This window comes from Gymnoscopelus braueri, assembly GCF_963280865.1.
Source record: "Gymnoscopelus braueri genome assembly, chromosome: 10".
NCBI lineage: Eukaryota > Metazoa > Chordata > Actinopteri > Myctophiformes > Myctophidae > Gymnoscopelus > Gymnoscopelus braueri.
This window is the reverse complement of record NC_137611.1, coordinates 21438271-21454712: the sequence shown is the minus strand read 5'-3', so window position 1 is coordinate 21454712 and position 16442 is coordinate 21438271. Positions and strand designations below refer to the sequence as shown.

The 16442-nt window shown below is 41.7% G+C and overlaps 1 protein-coding gene across 2 annotated transcripts; it reads right to left on the bottom strand.

Annotated features, from left to right (window-relative positions):
- Positions 1 to 608: 608 nt before the first annotated feature.
- LOC308094213 (importin-13-like) lies at positions 609 to 15701 on the bottom strand. Of its 2 annotated transcripts, XM_080440725.1 has the most exons (23): positions 15565 to 15701; positions 15285 to 15445; positions 14502 to 14627; positions 13706 to 14182; positions 12980 to 13149; positions 12001 to 12141; positions 11004 to 11145; positions 10367 to 10533; positions 9768 to 9888; positions 9170 to 9317; positions 8239 to 8420; positions 6473 to 6499; positions 6054 to 6188; positions 5669 to 5815; positions 5386 to 5466; positions 5130 to 5267; positions 4671 to 4767; positions 4539 to 4591; positions 4344 to 4410; positions 3962 to 4020; positions 3294 to 3383; positions 2462 to 2643; positions 609 to 1577 (listed from the first exon to the last, which is right to left on the bottom strand). In XM_080440725.1, exons 2-23 carry the CDS (start codon positions 15348 to 15350, stop codon positions 1481 to 1483), a joined length of 2913 nt encoding a protein of 970 aa, XP_080296851.1. In that variant the 5' UTR covers positions 15351 to 15445; positions 15565 to 15701; the 3' UTR covers positions 609 to 1480. The 2 variants fall into 2 exon arrangements, 1 of the variants encoding a protein (XP_080296851.1); XR_013933931.1 differs by lacking the exons at positions 609 to 1577; positions 2462 to 2643; positions 3294 to 3383; positions 4671 to 4767 and having other exon boundaries at positions 3961 to 4020; positions 4539 to 4618.
- Between the last annotated feature and the right edge of the window lie 741 nt (positions 15702 to 16442).

Genomic DNA, 16442 nt, shown 5'->3' with positions numbered 1-16442 from the left:
ACATGAGTCATTGTGAAACAATTATGATTCATGGTCATACTCTATTTCAGTAATATAATTAAATTGATTATATTTTATTGTATTTATTTCATTTTATTTGAATGCAGGGTCATTAAAATGAGTCCATATACAAACACATGTGTTGAATTAACTGTAAGCTAGGCTGTTAGCCTGGTCCCTACCAGGCTAACTTCACAGCTACATTTCCATGGTAACTAAGGTAGGATTGCGTGCATTTTCTTTCGTGAAATCGAGTCATGGATAAACTTATCCAGCTGGGTGCTCTGGCTAAGCTAATCTGACAAGATAATTCAGCTTTCATGAAACCGATTCATCGCTAATCCTGGCTAAATTAAGCCAGGATAGGTGTTAAATCCAGGCTTAACCCCTAATTCTGCTTTCGTGAAATAGGCCCCTGATCATTGTTGTTGACAGCAATGTACAGTAGTTTACACAAGGAGCAGAAAAACATGCATGATGACATGCTTGTATCAAGGCTAGACTATTATTTCAAATGTATGTGCACCCACAGCTGCTCACACAGCTGCAAAGACTGTTTTTGTGCTGTTTTATTATCATCACTGTCATAACCATGCAGATCCTGTGAATCAGTGGTGGATAAAGTGTTCAACCCCAGTGCTTGAGTCAAAGTATAGATACTCCAGGTCAAATATTACTCAACTACAACAACTGAAGGTTGCTCAGTCAGATTTGTACTTGAGAGTTAAAGTGCTGGATTACTCGCTTTTATAAAATACATTCTCTTTAATATCAACGCATATCAATGCAAAACAGATCTTTCCGACATTTTCAAAGAATAATATTGAAAATGGCAGATCTACAAGCTCACAACGTGTCGCATCGTGACAAGTTGTGAGATTAGATCTGCTAGTTTCGTTATTATTTTAAATGGGAATTAAGTGGTTAACAATGTACTTTTTCCCTTACTAGAAATGTATTGGATTCGAAAGTACAATATTCATCTTTGAAGTGTAGTGGTGTGAAAGTCATAAGTATCCAAAAATACAAATACTCAAGTCAAGTACAGATACTCAAAAAATGTACTTAAGTACAAGTAAATGTACTGAGTTACTATGTACCGTGCCTGAGAGTCCATGATTAGAGACAATTTAAAAAAGAGCAGTGAGGGCTCATTATCACATCAAGTCTATCATGTTGTTTCTCACTGTATGTTTTCGAGCAAACTGCCAAATGAAGGCGTTAAAGTCAGGTCACAGTCTTATTTAAACAAACACTTAATTCAAACAGGCTCTGTCTGCACTTCAGTGTGTCCACATCTACATCATGGTTTGAAGTCACAGTAATCTGAGATGAAGTGCATCGTCAGCCCACAAATGGGTCATCAACACATCTGGCTCAATCGATCGTACAACTTGCAGAACATCACGTTCGTTCAACAGCCAAACAAAAGGCTGCATTCAGGTTGTTGATTCCTTTGTAACGTTCATTGGAAGTCAGTCTAATAATCAGAGGAGTATCCAGACCCCTGGAGGCCTCGACAAAGCTGGGAGAACTCCTTCACAGTCTCCTTCACACGACGTTTGTTTGCCTGTTCCCTGAAGGAAAGAAATGAAATGAAATACATATTTATCAATGTTTGTGGCTCGTTTGCCCATTGTGGTAATATTGAAACAATTGATATTGTTATATTAAATATTGTTCAAATATTTGGAGGAAAGGCGGAAAAAATGTCAATTGGTGCAACCAAATAATTGAACTTGCTTAAGATTGGACAAAAACTAATACTGTATGGATTTTTGTGATATTGGTAAGGCTAAAACTAAACACCATCCTGTGTAGTGTACTCTAAAATAAATATTAAATCTGGGAGCAGAATAACATTGTTCCGACAGAACAATCATCTAAATCTCAGTCATAATGAACCCAGATCATCAGTAGGTGTATCTGTAGGTTCAGTCATTCTGTCAGACAGGGGGAGAGGTGTTTGCTGTGGATTTTCATCTTTTGACATGTCGCCTCTAGCCTGTTCCTCCCTCTGGAAATCTCATTTGTATTTGAAATCAAATGGAAATGAGATTTCCGGAAGGGCTGTGGTTTACCAGGCTATGTCACCTCTCCCTTCAACTTCAAATATGACCACAAACACATCATTAGTGTGAAAAGCCTGGTGGCGCAAGTGAAAAGGTGAGGTTTCATAAATTAAAGGTCAGGGGTTTCAATCTTGTAGCATCCTCCTGGTAGGAGAGGGAGGAGCTTAAGACATGTACATATTAATCAAAGTGTTTTTTTTTATTATCGTGATTTTGGTAGGAGCATGGAGGGAGCCAACCTCCAGAGGAAGGAGCTTAATAGATTTACATAATTATTGAAGTTAGCCTATTTGTTTTGTTTTAGTTTTTTTTGTTTGTGATTTCCTATTCATTTAATGTTTGATTTGATCAGATAGCTGCTGTTTAGCATTGAAAAAGAGTGTGTTTACCTGAGGAGCTGTTGGCTGAAAGCCTCCTTCTGCTCCATGGACACCTGGGTGGAGGGAAACCCGGGGGCCTGCAGGGTCTCCTTCAGCCACTGGGACAGCAGGGCCGGACAGTGTCTGTTCAGACTGCACAGCACCTCCGAGTAGTGCTCCGTCAGGCTGCGCGCTGCCCCACCTCCTACTGCCTGAGGAAGGCCAGAAGAGACTGTAAACGCTTCCATCAGATTCAGAACTATAGGGTCAGGATCCGGAACCGGAGGAGTCGGAGGAACCGGATCCAACATTGAGGAACCGGAATTGTACTTAATTAACTCATTAAGACCTGGAACTGTGTCATTTTTAGATTTGAGCTAAAAAGCATTATTTTACACTTTGGGCTATTCAAAAATAGCAGATCTACAAGCTCATAGCGCGGCACCGAGTGCCGCGCTACGAGCTTGTAGATCTGCTATTTTTTTTTAATCGTGAAAATGTGTGAAAATCTTATATTCTGAATATATATATTTTGAAAGCGAACATTTTTAACTCAAATCTTTGCTTCTGGGGGTCCCTGGAACAAAATATTTTGATGGGGGACGGCGGCCAAATACATATAATTCTGGGGGTCCTTGACATGAAAAAGATTGAGCACCACTGACATAGAAACATACGTTTTTCAGAATACTGTTGGGATTTAGGAGACATGTAGAATCGGCTTCAGGTCTCAATGGGTTAAGTACATTACTTGAGTAAATGTACTTAGTTACTTTACACCACTGCCATGCAGCTACCCTGCAAAAGCTCTGTAGTTAAAAGCAACATGTCTTTGTATCAGGTTTTATTGAGACAAGTTTACCTCCAGAATAGTCTCTATCAGCAGCTTCCCATCCCTCTGCAGAACGTCACCAATAGGGGGCACACTTGCACAGTGAGACAACAGCTCTCCCTGTCATGGATAGAGCAAGTCATAGTCAGTGATTAACGGGGGACTCAGGATTATGCTACCTGTTTTTGTCTTTGGAGGGTTGACAGGAGTGCTGGCAAATGTTAATACATAAATACTGGTAAATGAAAATCAGTGGTAGAATAAGTACTCAGATTATTTTACTTATTAGTAAAAGTGGCAATACCACAGTGTAGAAATACTCTGTTACAAGTAAAAGGCATATATTAAAATGTTTACTTGCTTGAGTAAAAGTATGAAAGTATTGGCAATGAAATATACGTACAGTACCAAAGTAAAAGTACTCAACTGTTTTCAAAAATAGCACATCTACAAGCTTGTGATGCGACACATTGGGAGCTTCAAAATCTGCCACTTTCGAACATCCGAAGGATACAGTAAAATAGGGTTTAAGTGGTTAATGTACGTTTTGTAATAATACTCTAAATCTGCAAAAGTAACCAGTAACTAAAGCTGTCAAATGATTGTACAGTACTTGAGTAAATGTACTTATACTTTACACCACTGAATAAAAGTGAATTGTAGTAATTGAACACTGCATGCTTCTATAAAGGACTTACAAAGAACAGACTGGCTGCTTTGACTGTGGGCGTCTCTGGAAACTTGAACGACAGAATCCCTGAATAGAGGAGAGATATGCTTGTAAGAGCGGAAAGGCTAGATGTAAAGATTTCTAAAAGTAAAAGTAAAACTATTTTGCTTTGTTGATATCTGTCAAAATCACAATAAAGGTGGAGAGCTTATTTCCATTGTGGTCCCATTATGGTTTATACAGTATGGTCGGTCCATGTGGTCCATATCTACAGTAGATATTAACTCTGGGTGCTAAATTAGCTCAGGAAAAATGCAATCAATCATGTTTCTACCCAAAGTATACTGATGATCATGTCATTTAAATCATTGTACATGTAGAGGACAGACATAGCGTTCCATGATACTCACCACAATAAAACAATGCTTTAACGTCCACATGCTCAGACAAGTACAAATCGGGTTTCCTTTTCAGGATCTAACAACACAAGGATATAAAAGAAATGTGTTTAGCCAGATGTTTATTTCTGACACAGATATATGCTATGACAGTGTACGGCGTACACTAAATACTGTGTTAAAATTGACATCAAAAGTTACTCTAACCTGAGCATGAAGCTGCATAAACGATTCTGCAATATCAGGGTGATCCCTTGGGCCTGTACATCACAGGTCAGTAACATCAGCTTTGCAAACAAAAAAAAGTAAACATTCATCTCATTTCGTGTTTTTTTTTACCTTGCTGAAAAATGGCCAGAGTAGTGGATGTCAACAGTTCAGTGAGGCCTTTAATGGAAGAGAGGTGTTCTTTTTCTCCAGAAAATATGTGAACCATCTACAATGAGACAGAGTTGTACTTTAACCACTTTCAACCGCCATGCCCAAAATGTCCCTACTTTGGGCATGACGAACATTTTCCAGAAATAGCAAAAATCATGTTGTCAGCTTGTAGAGATTTATGCCGTGCGACACTGTCATAAGACAAACTATAATACAATATATGGATTAAGTGGTTAGGTACCTCATGAACTGCTGGTACAATATTTCATAGACAAATTCAGGTTGCAGGAACATTTCCAACAAGTGGACTGTGAAATCACTGTGAAATCCCTGGCTCCCAAAAATCATATACTACGGAGGTGATCTTTCTTTCCCATTGACAGAGACGGGAATCTGGGCCCTGCACTAGAGACCCACCTGGCGCGCGAGGTCCAGAGCCGAGGCTTGAGGGAAGGCGCTGTAGATCTGTCCCAGCATCTGGCTCAGCTGTGCCACCATGGGGCCAAAGTCATGCAGCAGGGTCCGAACGGACTTCTCAAATACCCCGCACACTGCCTGTGGGGGGACGGGGACTGTGAGAAGGTGTGAGTCAGCACACAGACACAGACAGACAGACAGACAGACAGACAGACAGACAGACGGAACAGATAAAACAGATATAACATCTTCTTACCTCCACTACGTCTGAGTCATCAAGCCACTTGCTGAGGATGGTGTTTATCAGTGTGAACACTTCCTGTAACACGACCACCACCTGAAAACAAAAAAAGCCTAGTTTCTTAACCCATTAAGACCTGAGTAAATGCCTTCTAAATCCTAACAGTTTTCTGAAAAACGCATGTTTCTATATCAGTGGCTCTCAAACTTTTTCATCAAGGATTTTGCTATTCGTTTGTATACTGTATAAGGCTTAGTAAGTGGTAAGATGGTGGATCTAACATCATTACTAATCTTACAGGGTTGGGCGTGGCCTGGGAAGGCGTGGCTCGGGCGGGGCCAGGTCCTTCGAGACTATCCGACTGTCTGTTGATGTCTAGAGTGGTGAAGAGACTGGACAACATGCCCAGGATGTGGATGATAGACACCTTGCTGCTGGCGTTGGGCTGTAGACACAACATAGTTACTAACCACTCACGCATAATTACTAGCTTACTCATTTTCATTAAAGGTAGATATACAGTGTACAGGATGCTCTGTTGCATGATATTATACATTTTATCCTGTCTTGCCTGTTTTTAATTATAACAGCCAAGCAAAAGGCTAATTCCCAAGTGTGCATAATTAGGCTTCTACTCTATTCCATTCACATGCACTGTGCCAGTGTATATCTGGGTGTTTTACCTGTTCCAGTGCCACTGTTTCCAGTCTCTGGACATGAGGGCTGATGAGGGAGTGGAGGCTGCCCAGAATCTCTTCCACGGGCAGGGCAGACAGGAGGAAACCCAGAGCCTGCATGAGCCACATGCACTGGCTGCTCTGCACAGGTGCGCACGTACAACACACACACACACACACACACACACACACACACACACACACACACACGCACACGCACACGCACACGCACGCACACGCACACGCGCACACGCGCACACGCACACACGCACACACACGCACACACACGCACACACGCACACACGCACACACACACACACACACGAACCAATGTACAGTACAGACATACAAAGAGATACATCACAAACTGTATTCTGAAAGCTGAATGCTGACGTGTTTTAAGATCAAGTTGGAACAGCACTCACCTTATGAATTTCTTTAAGCAGTACGTCCTGTGAGAAGAGAACGCACATGTTTCAGTGTTTTTTTTACTGCAGTAGACAGCCAAATACAAACAGAAATGCACTGATAGACTTAGGTATGTAACGATTTATCCTAAATCGATTCAAACAGGTGACAATTTAAATCAATTTAATACAAAAATTATCGCGATGCAAACAGCAGAGGGCGCAATCGAAACAAGACAAAAAAAATCATTGTAAGAGAATTGATAAAAAAAATAGTTTTCAGTCATTTGCTACTGTATTGAAAAGAGGATAAGATAAATCACAGTATTGTAAAAAAAAACAAAAGGAAAAAAAAGAGAAAAGATCGTTACATGCCAAGACTGCAAAAACCCTGCAGCTTGATGGAGGTGTTGTCTCTTGCACCTGTGACTAGGGTTGTCACGGTCATAACATTTTACTTGACGATCAATTGTCAGACAAATAGTTACGATTGACGATTTAATTGCGTTTTTGGCATTGAACATTGGAACACAAATAAATATTAAATTTCTGTTTGGCTTTTAGGCTCAGCAAAACATGGAAACGATTATGCAAAATAACTGCGATCACCTCGAATAATTGATTGTGATTAGGTAATAACTGTGACAGGCCTACTGCCTCAACCTGTGGGTCGGGACCCCCAGGGGGGTCCCCACATTACCTTGGGGGTCCCCAGATGATTAGCTTAATCATTAAGAAGAAGTGGTAATCTTCTTCATTAAGCCTTAATGTGTAACATTGTTTTCTCACTCAACAGTAAACAAACCAACATACAGTAGAAGTGTATACAGGGTATCTGCACATTTCTAAAGTTAGAATTTAATGACTTTTAAGACAATACTTTTAATACCAAATTGGCCAAATTGTCAAATATTACATAAGAAAGAGGCAAACATTGTGAAAGTAGTCGATCTACAAGCTCACAACGCCTCGCAGTGCTGCGAGTGTTGTGAGCTTGTAGTTCGGCTATAATTTTCACAATATTTATGTGGAACCGAGTCAAACTAAATGTAATGCCTACAATCGTAATTAACCCTGTACGGATTCACGCTCTAGTAAGGCCTGCCACTAATTCTACAACCGGGGACCCGCTCCCCGGAGTTTCTTTTATTTACCACGTCGCAGTCCATGGACTGTCACTACGGACCCCCAGCTGCGGCTCAAGACTGTGACTGCGGACCGGGCCTCTCCATGGAGCACGACCGTGGATTTCTACTACACTACACTATACCACTACACTATACTGTATATTATCTTAACATTCTTATATTATACCATTATATACTGCATACACACTATTGCTGTACTATATTATATTATCATATACTATCTTACACTATTATATTTGCTACTATTGTTATTGTTACTACTTGCACTGTATCTCTTTCTGTCTCTCCTCTGTCTGTCTCTCCCTCTCTCTCTCTTCTTTCCCCCGACACGGTCGAGGCAGAAGGCCGCCACCCTAGAGCCTAGGGTCTGCCTGACGTTTCTTCCAGTTAAGAGGGAGTTTTTCGTTGCCACTGTCGCAAAATTGCTTGCTCAGGGTGGGATGTCGGGTCTCTTCTCTACATGTAAAGTGTCTTGAGACAACTTATTGTGATTTGACACTTTAATAAAATTGAATTGAATTGAATTGAATTCCAAGTGCTTGTCAGGGTGGGAGGTCCCCAGTTCAAATACGATTATTTGGGGGGGGGGGGGGGGGTCGAGGACTGGAAAGTTTGGGAACCCTTGGCCTACTGTACCTGTGACACGGTCATGATGTCAGGCAGGAAGGGGCCGAGGTCATAGCGACACTCCCTGCAGATCCTCTTCAGCGTGGACACACTGGACACCGACAGCTCTGGCTTCACCAGGCCCTGCAGCACCATGGGTAACACACTGCCCAGCATCACTGGATGGTCAGCCAGCCACTCTGCTAGAGAGCCTGGGTAAACACACCCAGTGGTGGAAAAAGTACATGTTTTACTTAAGTAAAAGTATCAATACTGCAATGTGGAAACACTCTATTACAAGTAAAAGTCCGGTAATCAAAATGTACTTGCGTAAAAGTACAAAAGTTATAATTATGTCTAAAATGTATGTAAAAGATCTTTTGAAAATAGCAGATCTACAAGGACTCACACGTCGCAATGCGACGTGTTGTGCGCTTGTAGATCTGCCATTTTCAAATAGCCAAAGTTTAAATAGGGCTGAAGTGGTTAATGTATGTTTTGTAATAATAATCAAAATCTACAAAGTAACTAGTAACTAAAGTTGTCAAATAATTGCAGTGGAGTAAAAGTACAATATTTGACTCTGAGATGTAGTGTAGTAGAAGTAAAAGTATGAAAAAATTGAAATACTCCAGTAAAGTAAAAAAATTACCTAAACATTTTACTTAAGTGCAGCACTTGAGTAAATGTACTTAGTTACTTTCCACCACTAGATATATACACCAGGAGACAGCAGACATGAGCTTGTATGAAACAGAGAGTGAGTGGGAGAGAGATAAGGTAGACAGAAAGAAGGAGACAGAGAAGGAGGCAAGAAACAAACAAACAAACAAAAAAGAAATAATGAAATAAAGAAACAGAAAGAGAGGGAAAGAGAAGGAAATAACGAAAGAAACAAAAAGAGAAAAATTATGGAAGAAAGGAAATAGACAGTGATAGAGAGAAACATGTACATACACACCTATGGTGTACATGACTGTGTCAGCCAGCATGACGTTGCTGATGTTGATTCTCGGTATTAACCCAATGAGGCCAGGAATAACATCAGAGTAGTTGATGTCTATGGTCTCTGCTATCGACTGGAAGCCAAATAACAATGCCTCTGTGTCCTGGAGAGAGAGCGAGAGAGAGAGAGAGAGCGAGCGAGAGAGCGAGAGAGCGAGAGAGAGAGAGAGAGAGAGAGAGAGAGAGAGAGAGAGAGAGAGAGAGAGAGAGAGAGAGAGAGAGAGAGAGAGAGAGAGAGAGAGAGAGACAATCTGAGACAGATCAAGGTATTTAAACTATAGGGATGCACACAGTAAGAAACGGATGAGTTAAATATAATGCAGTTATAGGAAAAGGAATTTGGAATATGTTAGTTTAGCTTAGTTTAGGTTAATATATTAGGATAATTTATTAGGAATTCAATAATAAGTAATATAAAGTCATATTTTTGTGCTATGTAAATATCAACCCTGAAAATTTTATTACCACCTCTGCAAACCTGCAAAAGTCTAATTGTTTCAAACCCACTGAATATTTGATACCAACAATTTCAGTTGAGTGAGGCAATACAGTACCTGCCACGTGGCTGAGTGTTCTGGATCCATCAGCAGTCTGCCCAGCCTGTCGTAGAGGTTGCTGAGAAGCTCCGCGCCCAGCATCTCATACACGTACATCAGAGTGTCGGAGATGTCCACTCTGTCACGTCAGACACAAAGGAAACACGTTCTTCATATCGAAGGTGCATCATTCATTGTTGTGTGGAATGAATGTCTGATGTACAAAGGCATCAGCTATTTTACAAAGGGAGTCACATTCTAGTTGCATTTTGCGTTTGAATCAGAGATTAAAAGGTTCAGTTGACAGGTTGGAGCCCTCAACCAGCTGAACAGAAAAACTCAATTCACTGATGCTGAACAAGTTATGCATTATTTTTTTTGTCATTTAACCACTAAAGCCGGATTTATATTTCGTTGTAGACGGTGTCACGTGGCGGAAATAGCCTATCTGCAAGCTCACAGCACGTTGCATTGCATGTCACAACGCTGTGTTGTGGGCTTGATCGGCTATTTTCACCTTGCGCATATAGGCCTAGGCTATTTTTGAGAACTTTCGCCCATAATATCATGCACAAAATAGGGACACCAGGGTTTCCTTGCTGCTCCCCATGTCGTACCTGTAGATCCTGAACTGCTCCTTGTCGTCAGGGGACCAGGAGGTGTACTCCTCCTGGGACGGATAGTGAGACTTATGGAGCAGCACGTCCACCAGCTGGAAGTAGACAGGCCTGTAGACCTGCAGGTACACTGCCTGCTTGTCCTCCTCAAAGGACAATATGTCATCCTGAGCACACAGAAGACAGTGATAGAAATAAAACAAACAAACTAAAGATGGATACATGGATCAAAGGGAGTTAAAATTAGTATTTAAGTGAGAATACAGAGTGCTGTTGATGTCTGCATTTATTTTTCTTCTGACAAATGCATTTGTTCTACAGTCATAAACACACACTGTACAAATGATCACACACGGAATGTTATGTAAATAGCTGAAGTTCAGGAGGATTAAGGAGCGTTCAAACAGCTGACCTCCTGGGGGAAGTAGCTGCTATGGAGTCTGCTGCTAACTCAAATTGTATCAAGCTGTGGTCCTGGCCTATACAGTACGCTCCGAAACATCAACCGCAGGCGGGATAGCATTATAAAACCATCTGATATACTGTACTGTGTGTGCAAGCTAATCCCCCCAATTTTTGGTTTTACACGATTCAACCAATGCTTTGCCATTAAGACAGACATACTGGCATACTCTACCTGCAGAGTGTACCAGAAGGTGAGCGTGAGCGAGCTGGTGGTCTCGTTGACTGGGTAGTGCCCGGGGATGCCCGTACAGGACAGAATCATGTTGACCAGCGCCAGGTAGCTCTGCCAGTGCTCCACCTGATCCAGTAAAACCCTGTCACATGCAGAAACCCCAAAAAAAGATCCCAGTCAAAGAAAGGGTAACACTTGCTATGCATCCCTATATGTCTATAATGCATTATAAACATACACAGGAGGCATTAGAATATGCTTATAACACTGTATAATTATAGTCCTAAGAACTCATAAATAATCATAATGCTTTATAACAATAATCACATTTAATCATTTGTCTCATTACATTTTGAACATACACAAATTTCATCCTCCCCTAACTACTGTATTAGGAGCAGTGGGGAATGTACAGTTATGGGTTAAGTGCAGTGGTGGAAGAAGTACTCAGATATTTTACTTAAGTAAAAGTATCAATACTGCAATGTAGACATACTCTGTTACAAGTAAAAGGCCTGTGTTCAAAATGTTACTTGAGTAAAAGTACAAAAGTATTGGCATCAAAATATACTTAAAGTACCAAAAGTAAAAGTACTAGAACATTTATATACAGTATATGTATAAAATAGGGCTAAAGTGGTTAATGCGTGTTTTAAAATATAATACTTTATATCTGCAAAGTAACTAGTAACTAAAGTTTTCAAATAGTTGTAGTGGAGTAAAAGTACAATATTTGCTTCTGAGATGTAGTGGAGTAGAAGTAAAAGTATTGAAAATTGGACTTAAGTAAAGTACTTGAGTAAATGTACTTAGTTACTTTACACCACTTGGTTAACTTTGGACTTCGACACATGACTGGGTAGACTGGGCGACAGACGGCCTCTATATCCACACAACTACAGCCGTGAGTTTATACTGTGCATGTGTGCATGCATGCGTGCGTGAGTGAGTGAGTGAGTGAGTGAGTGAGTGAGTGAGTGCGTGGGTGTGTGTGTACCTGGAGTGCGTTTCCCCCAGAGCCACAGCGATGCGACAGATGCCATGTGACGTCTCCATGTCCCCATCCTGAGCTGCTGACTTCAGCCGCTCGTGAAGACTCAACACCAGGGGTATGAGGTTGACCAGAGCATCAGTGTACCTGCACGCCAGTGGTGGAAACAGTACTCAAATGTTTTGCTTAAGTAAAAGTATCAATACTGCAATGTAGAAATACTCTGTTACAAGTTAAAAGTCCGGAATTAAAAATGTACTTGAGTAAAAGTATAAAAGTATTGGTATCGACATGTACTTAAAGTACCAAAAGTAGAAAGTACTCATTATGCAGAAGGTCCCATTTCACCAATTTCCCAATGCATAAAATGTTAAAAAATCCTTTGAAAAAAGCAGATCTACAAGCTCACAATGCGTCGCATCGCAATGCATTGTGAGCTTGTAGATCGGCTATTTTCAAATGGCCGAAATGTACAGTATATAGGGCTGAAGTGGTTAATGTGTGTTTTCAAATAATTGTAGTGGAGTAAAAGTACAATATTTGCCTCTGAGATGTAGTGGAAGTAAAAGTATTGGAAATTGGAAACACACACACACACATCGAAAAGCATGGGTTTAGAAAAATATTTGCCACACACACGCGCATAATGACACACACTGATCGTGATGACTCTGCGCCAAGCACCCAGAAAGTACCACACTCGACCCAGATGACAGAAAGAGCAGACTAGGTTCAGTTTCAGCTTCACCCAGTTGATAGCTATACTCAGATGGTTAAGATAATTATATTAGGGGTTGAGTGTCTCTTGCTCAGGGACACGGCAGGCCGGGAGGCGAACCGACGGTGACCTTCTGACTGCCAGACGGCCTCTCTGAACCGCTATGGTCCAGGCATTTGGGTTCCATTTCACACCCTTCAGAGGGAAATGAACCCTCAGGATTTTACAGTGTAGGAGGTCCATGTGTGAGAAGAACACATCTCTCACCTCTGGCAGTCAGGCTGTGAGATGACGTTCACTATGGTCTCCACGGCCGTGTCAAAGAGCTCCGGGTCCGACAGTGCAGAGAAACAGTCCTGGAGCAGAGCCTGGGTCTCACTCAGAGGCACGTCCACGCCCACCCAGCTGGAGAGGCAGCGCAGCACCCTCTCCTTCACCTGGGTGCAGCGGTGGAAAGCAACTTTTTGATCGATTCAATACTTCATTAACGTTTTGCAATTTGTACAGAAGTACGGTTTACGATGATTGTCAAAGGGATAACACAAAAAGCCCTAGGGGCTTGTTTCCATTGTGGTCCTGTGTATTCAATTCATTTATGACATTTAAATACATACAATAATGTATAATAGATAATAAACAAGACATAATCAACACTAGTAGCAATGAACGTATATGTACAGTAAACAAAGTACTTAAGTACAATTCTGAGGTACTTTTAACTAACTTCCATTTTAACATTCCATTTTTAGATACTTTATACTGCTACGCCACTGCATCTACTACATTTATTTGTCTGTCATGAAATGTTTTGATGAATTGAGTACATAGGACCCCAATGGAAACAAGCCATAGGCTTTCTTGGGTTTAAAATCCTCTTGTAAAGAACTGTACTTTCCTGTGCTTTTTTTTTTAGCAAACTACTAAAGTACTCAATCAATCAATCATCTCAGAAGCAAATATAATTCTCCAAGCATTCACAGCTCATTTCTTCACCTGGGTGGAGGAGTCCTGTTCCTGCAGCAGCTGGCGCAGCAGGGGACTCACCACCACCCACTCCCCAGCCAAGGCCTCCCTTAGCTGGGCACGGCGGACCTGAGCCAGCCTGCTGCTCTGGAACTCCTCTGGTAGCACGGTGAGGAGCTCCAGCAGTGCCAGGCGGTGGCCGTGCATGGGCCTCTCTTCTGCCCCGGGAGCACCACAACCACCGTCGGAACCAGCCTCCTCTGGCTGAAACACCCTCGCCATGTCTGCCACAGGCTGGGACCAAGCCTGGGGCATCAGGTTAAGGGCCAAAGAGGACAGGGCCACACACAGCCTGGTAAGCACCATCTTGGGGCCCGAGGAGAAGTGGGAGATGTGGGAGAGGAGCTGCAGCCTCAGGCTTTGATGTTGGTCGCTGGAGAGATCATTCCAGTGACGGGAGATCTTGATGTGAAGGGTGCTGGCGCCAAAGAACTGAACCTCTGGGAGCTGTTAATGACATGAGAACATTAGTTAAAGGAGATGTTATGACTGTTGCATGACATGGATACAATAACATTGTATTGACAATTCATCAGTTTTCCTTTTATTTGTTTAGTTGTGAAGATACAAGATCTCTTTTACAAGGAATATTATATATAATTTTGGAATCTTTTTTAAACATTTTAACACAAATCTTGTATGGGGGCCCCTTACAGCAAATATTTTCAGATCAGGGTCCGCGGACAAATACATATTAATTTGGGCCTCCTTGACATGAAAAACGTTTAAGAACCACTGCTGGCCCATTAGAGCTGATAGTCCAGACCTTGTCGGGGCTGAGCAGGGCCCAACAGAACTGCCATGCCTGTGCAGAGGCCTGGGCCTGGCTTAGCCACTTCTGGGCCAGATTCTTATGGTCCATGAGCGGGTCATAATACAGCTGGTTGAGAGCCTGGAGGACAGGAGGAGATGAGGAGAGCCAGTGAATTAATTGTTCTTGGAATACAAAATGTCATATACCAAAAGCTTAACAGAGTGCGTTACGTTAGTAAGCAAGGATGGATTACTGATACTTTGACAGCTGTACCAAGAATTGCCCACGTGCGGAGGTGGTCGATGGCCATTTGAAAGAAAGGAGTAAAAAAAATATGTGTTGTCCATGGCAACAAATCCAAAGCACAAGGCAATAGTTATTATTAGGACAGCATATGCCTCGTAACTGGTGTCATGTTACAAGAGGTCCTAATGCCTGCAAAACCATGTGAAATTGCAATATGCAGACTAGTTTAACCTGTATTCTGTTTATTGTGCCACTTGTTTTGTAGTTATTGTTGCCATAATTGTATCAAAGTTTCCAGCTGTGTGTGGTATGTCTATGAATGGGACAATATACTAAAAGTGGAATATTGCACAAATGGTAAGGCTTTGTATAAGACACTTGTGGGAATGGAAAAGGCAAATAATTACAATGCCTTTGTCATGCCTGTGTCCTTTTAGATTTTAGCATTGGTTATTTAAAAATAGCAGATATAAAATCTGCTATCTTTGAACATTTTTAAAAAAATCTTGAAAATGTGCCTTTGATTTCCTGACAAGGTGACAAACTCACCGACTCCACGTTTTCCACATTGATCTCCAACTCCACTGGGCTTTGTTCTGGACTGGCTGGGTCCATTTCAGTCAAACAGACCCAAGAGTTATAATTCAGGCTTGAGAGATGCTGGGATGTTCAGGTTGTCAAGGCACCTGCTGTCTGATGTTTCTGGGAGCCTATATTGGCGAAAAGAAAACTTTGTCAAAAAGCATTCAATGGTCACAACACCGGTGACAAGGCAATCATTTGGTTGTCCATCCTCCTGCTATACAGGACAGAATAAACAAACACTGACCTCTTTAGGGACTTTAAAACTGCATCGTCGATAATATCTACATCACTGAGTTAAAGACCACCCGCTGCGTCAACGATGAAGCCTCTCTAAAAGTAAAGTAGCCACAACACAAACGAAAACAAGTTACTTTCTTTCTATGCCCGAATGCCTCAAACAGCGTTCCAACGCCCGGCGCGCCTGACAGCTGCGACCCTCTCTGACGCACTGACAGCTGAATGGGGGGGGGGGGGGGGTCTCCATTCCCTCCACCCCAGCCGCCCTGCACTCACGACTCAACTGTCTGTGGCTTGTAAGATAAATATGTTTTATTTTTATTTTTTAGATAACAACACAGCAATGACAGCTCTGGTCCATAGCGTAGAGGGGGTAACGCTATGGTAATTTCGTGCCGTTGCCCGCACACCCTCGGTAGTCAAAATAAAAAATACACTTTCACTACTCACCAAAACAAAAACGGTTTTAAGACGTTGAAAGTGTTCCCACTTTCCTCAGTGGGAACACTCTGAGACCCCCCACCTCCCGTCTAATTTACACTTTTTGTCTAGAAAATAAAACATTTCACCGGAAGGAAAACAATGTTTTAGTTACTCCACTGCGCCCCCTACAGATCTGGTCAATGGAATTTGTCTGTTGACAACATTTATTCCTTCTGGTGAAATATTTTTCTTTTGTGGCCAAAAAGTGTATTTTAGACGTGAGATGGGGAGCTCAGTGTTCCCACTAAGGAAAGTAGACTTTCAACATTTTACAACCATCTTTGTTTTGGTGAGTAGCGAAAGTGTATTTTTATTTTTTACTAAAGACGAGAGGCTGCGCAGCCTGCGCTACCGGGGGTGTTCGGGCAACGGCTCGAAAGTACCATAGCGTTAAGGAGAACT

Excerpts from the sequence above, each read along its gene's own strand:
- LOC308094213 (XM_080440725.1), bottom strand. The coding sequence starts at position 15,350 with ATGGACCCAGCCAGTCCAGAACAAAGCCCAGTGGAGTTGGAGATCAAT. Across the intron at positions 5,268-5,385 it reads ATGACTCAGACGTAGTGGAG|GCAGTGTGCGGGGTATTTGA; the intron begins GTAAGAAGATGT and ends GTCCCCCCACAG. Across the intron at positions 1,578-2,461 it reads TTCAGCCAACAGCTCCTCAG|GGAACAGGCAAACAAACGTC; the intron begins GTAAACACACTC and ends TCTTTCCTTCAG.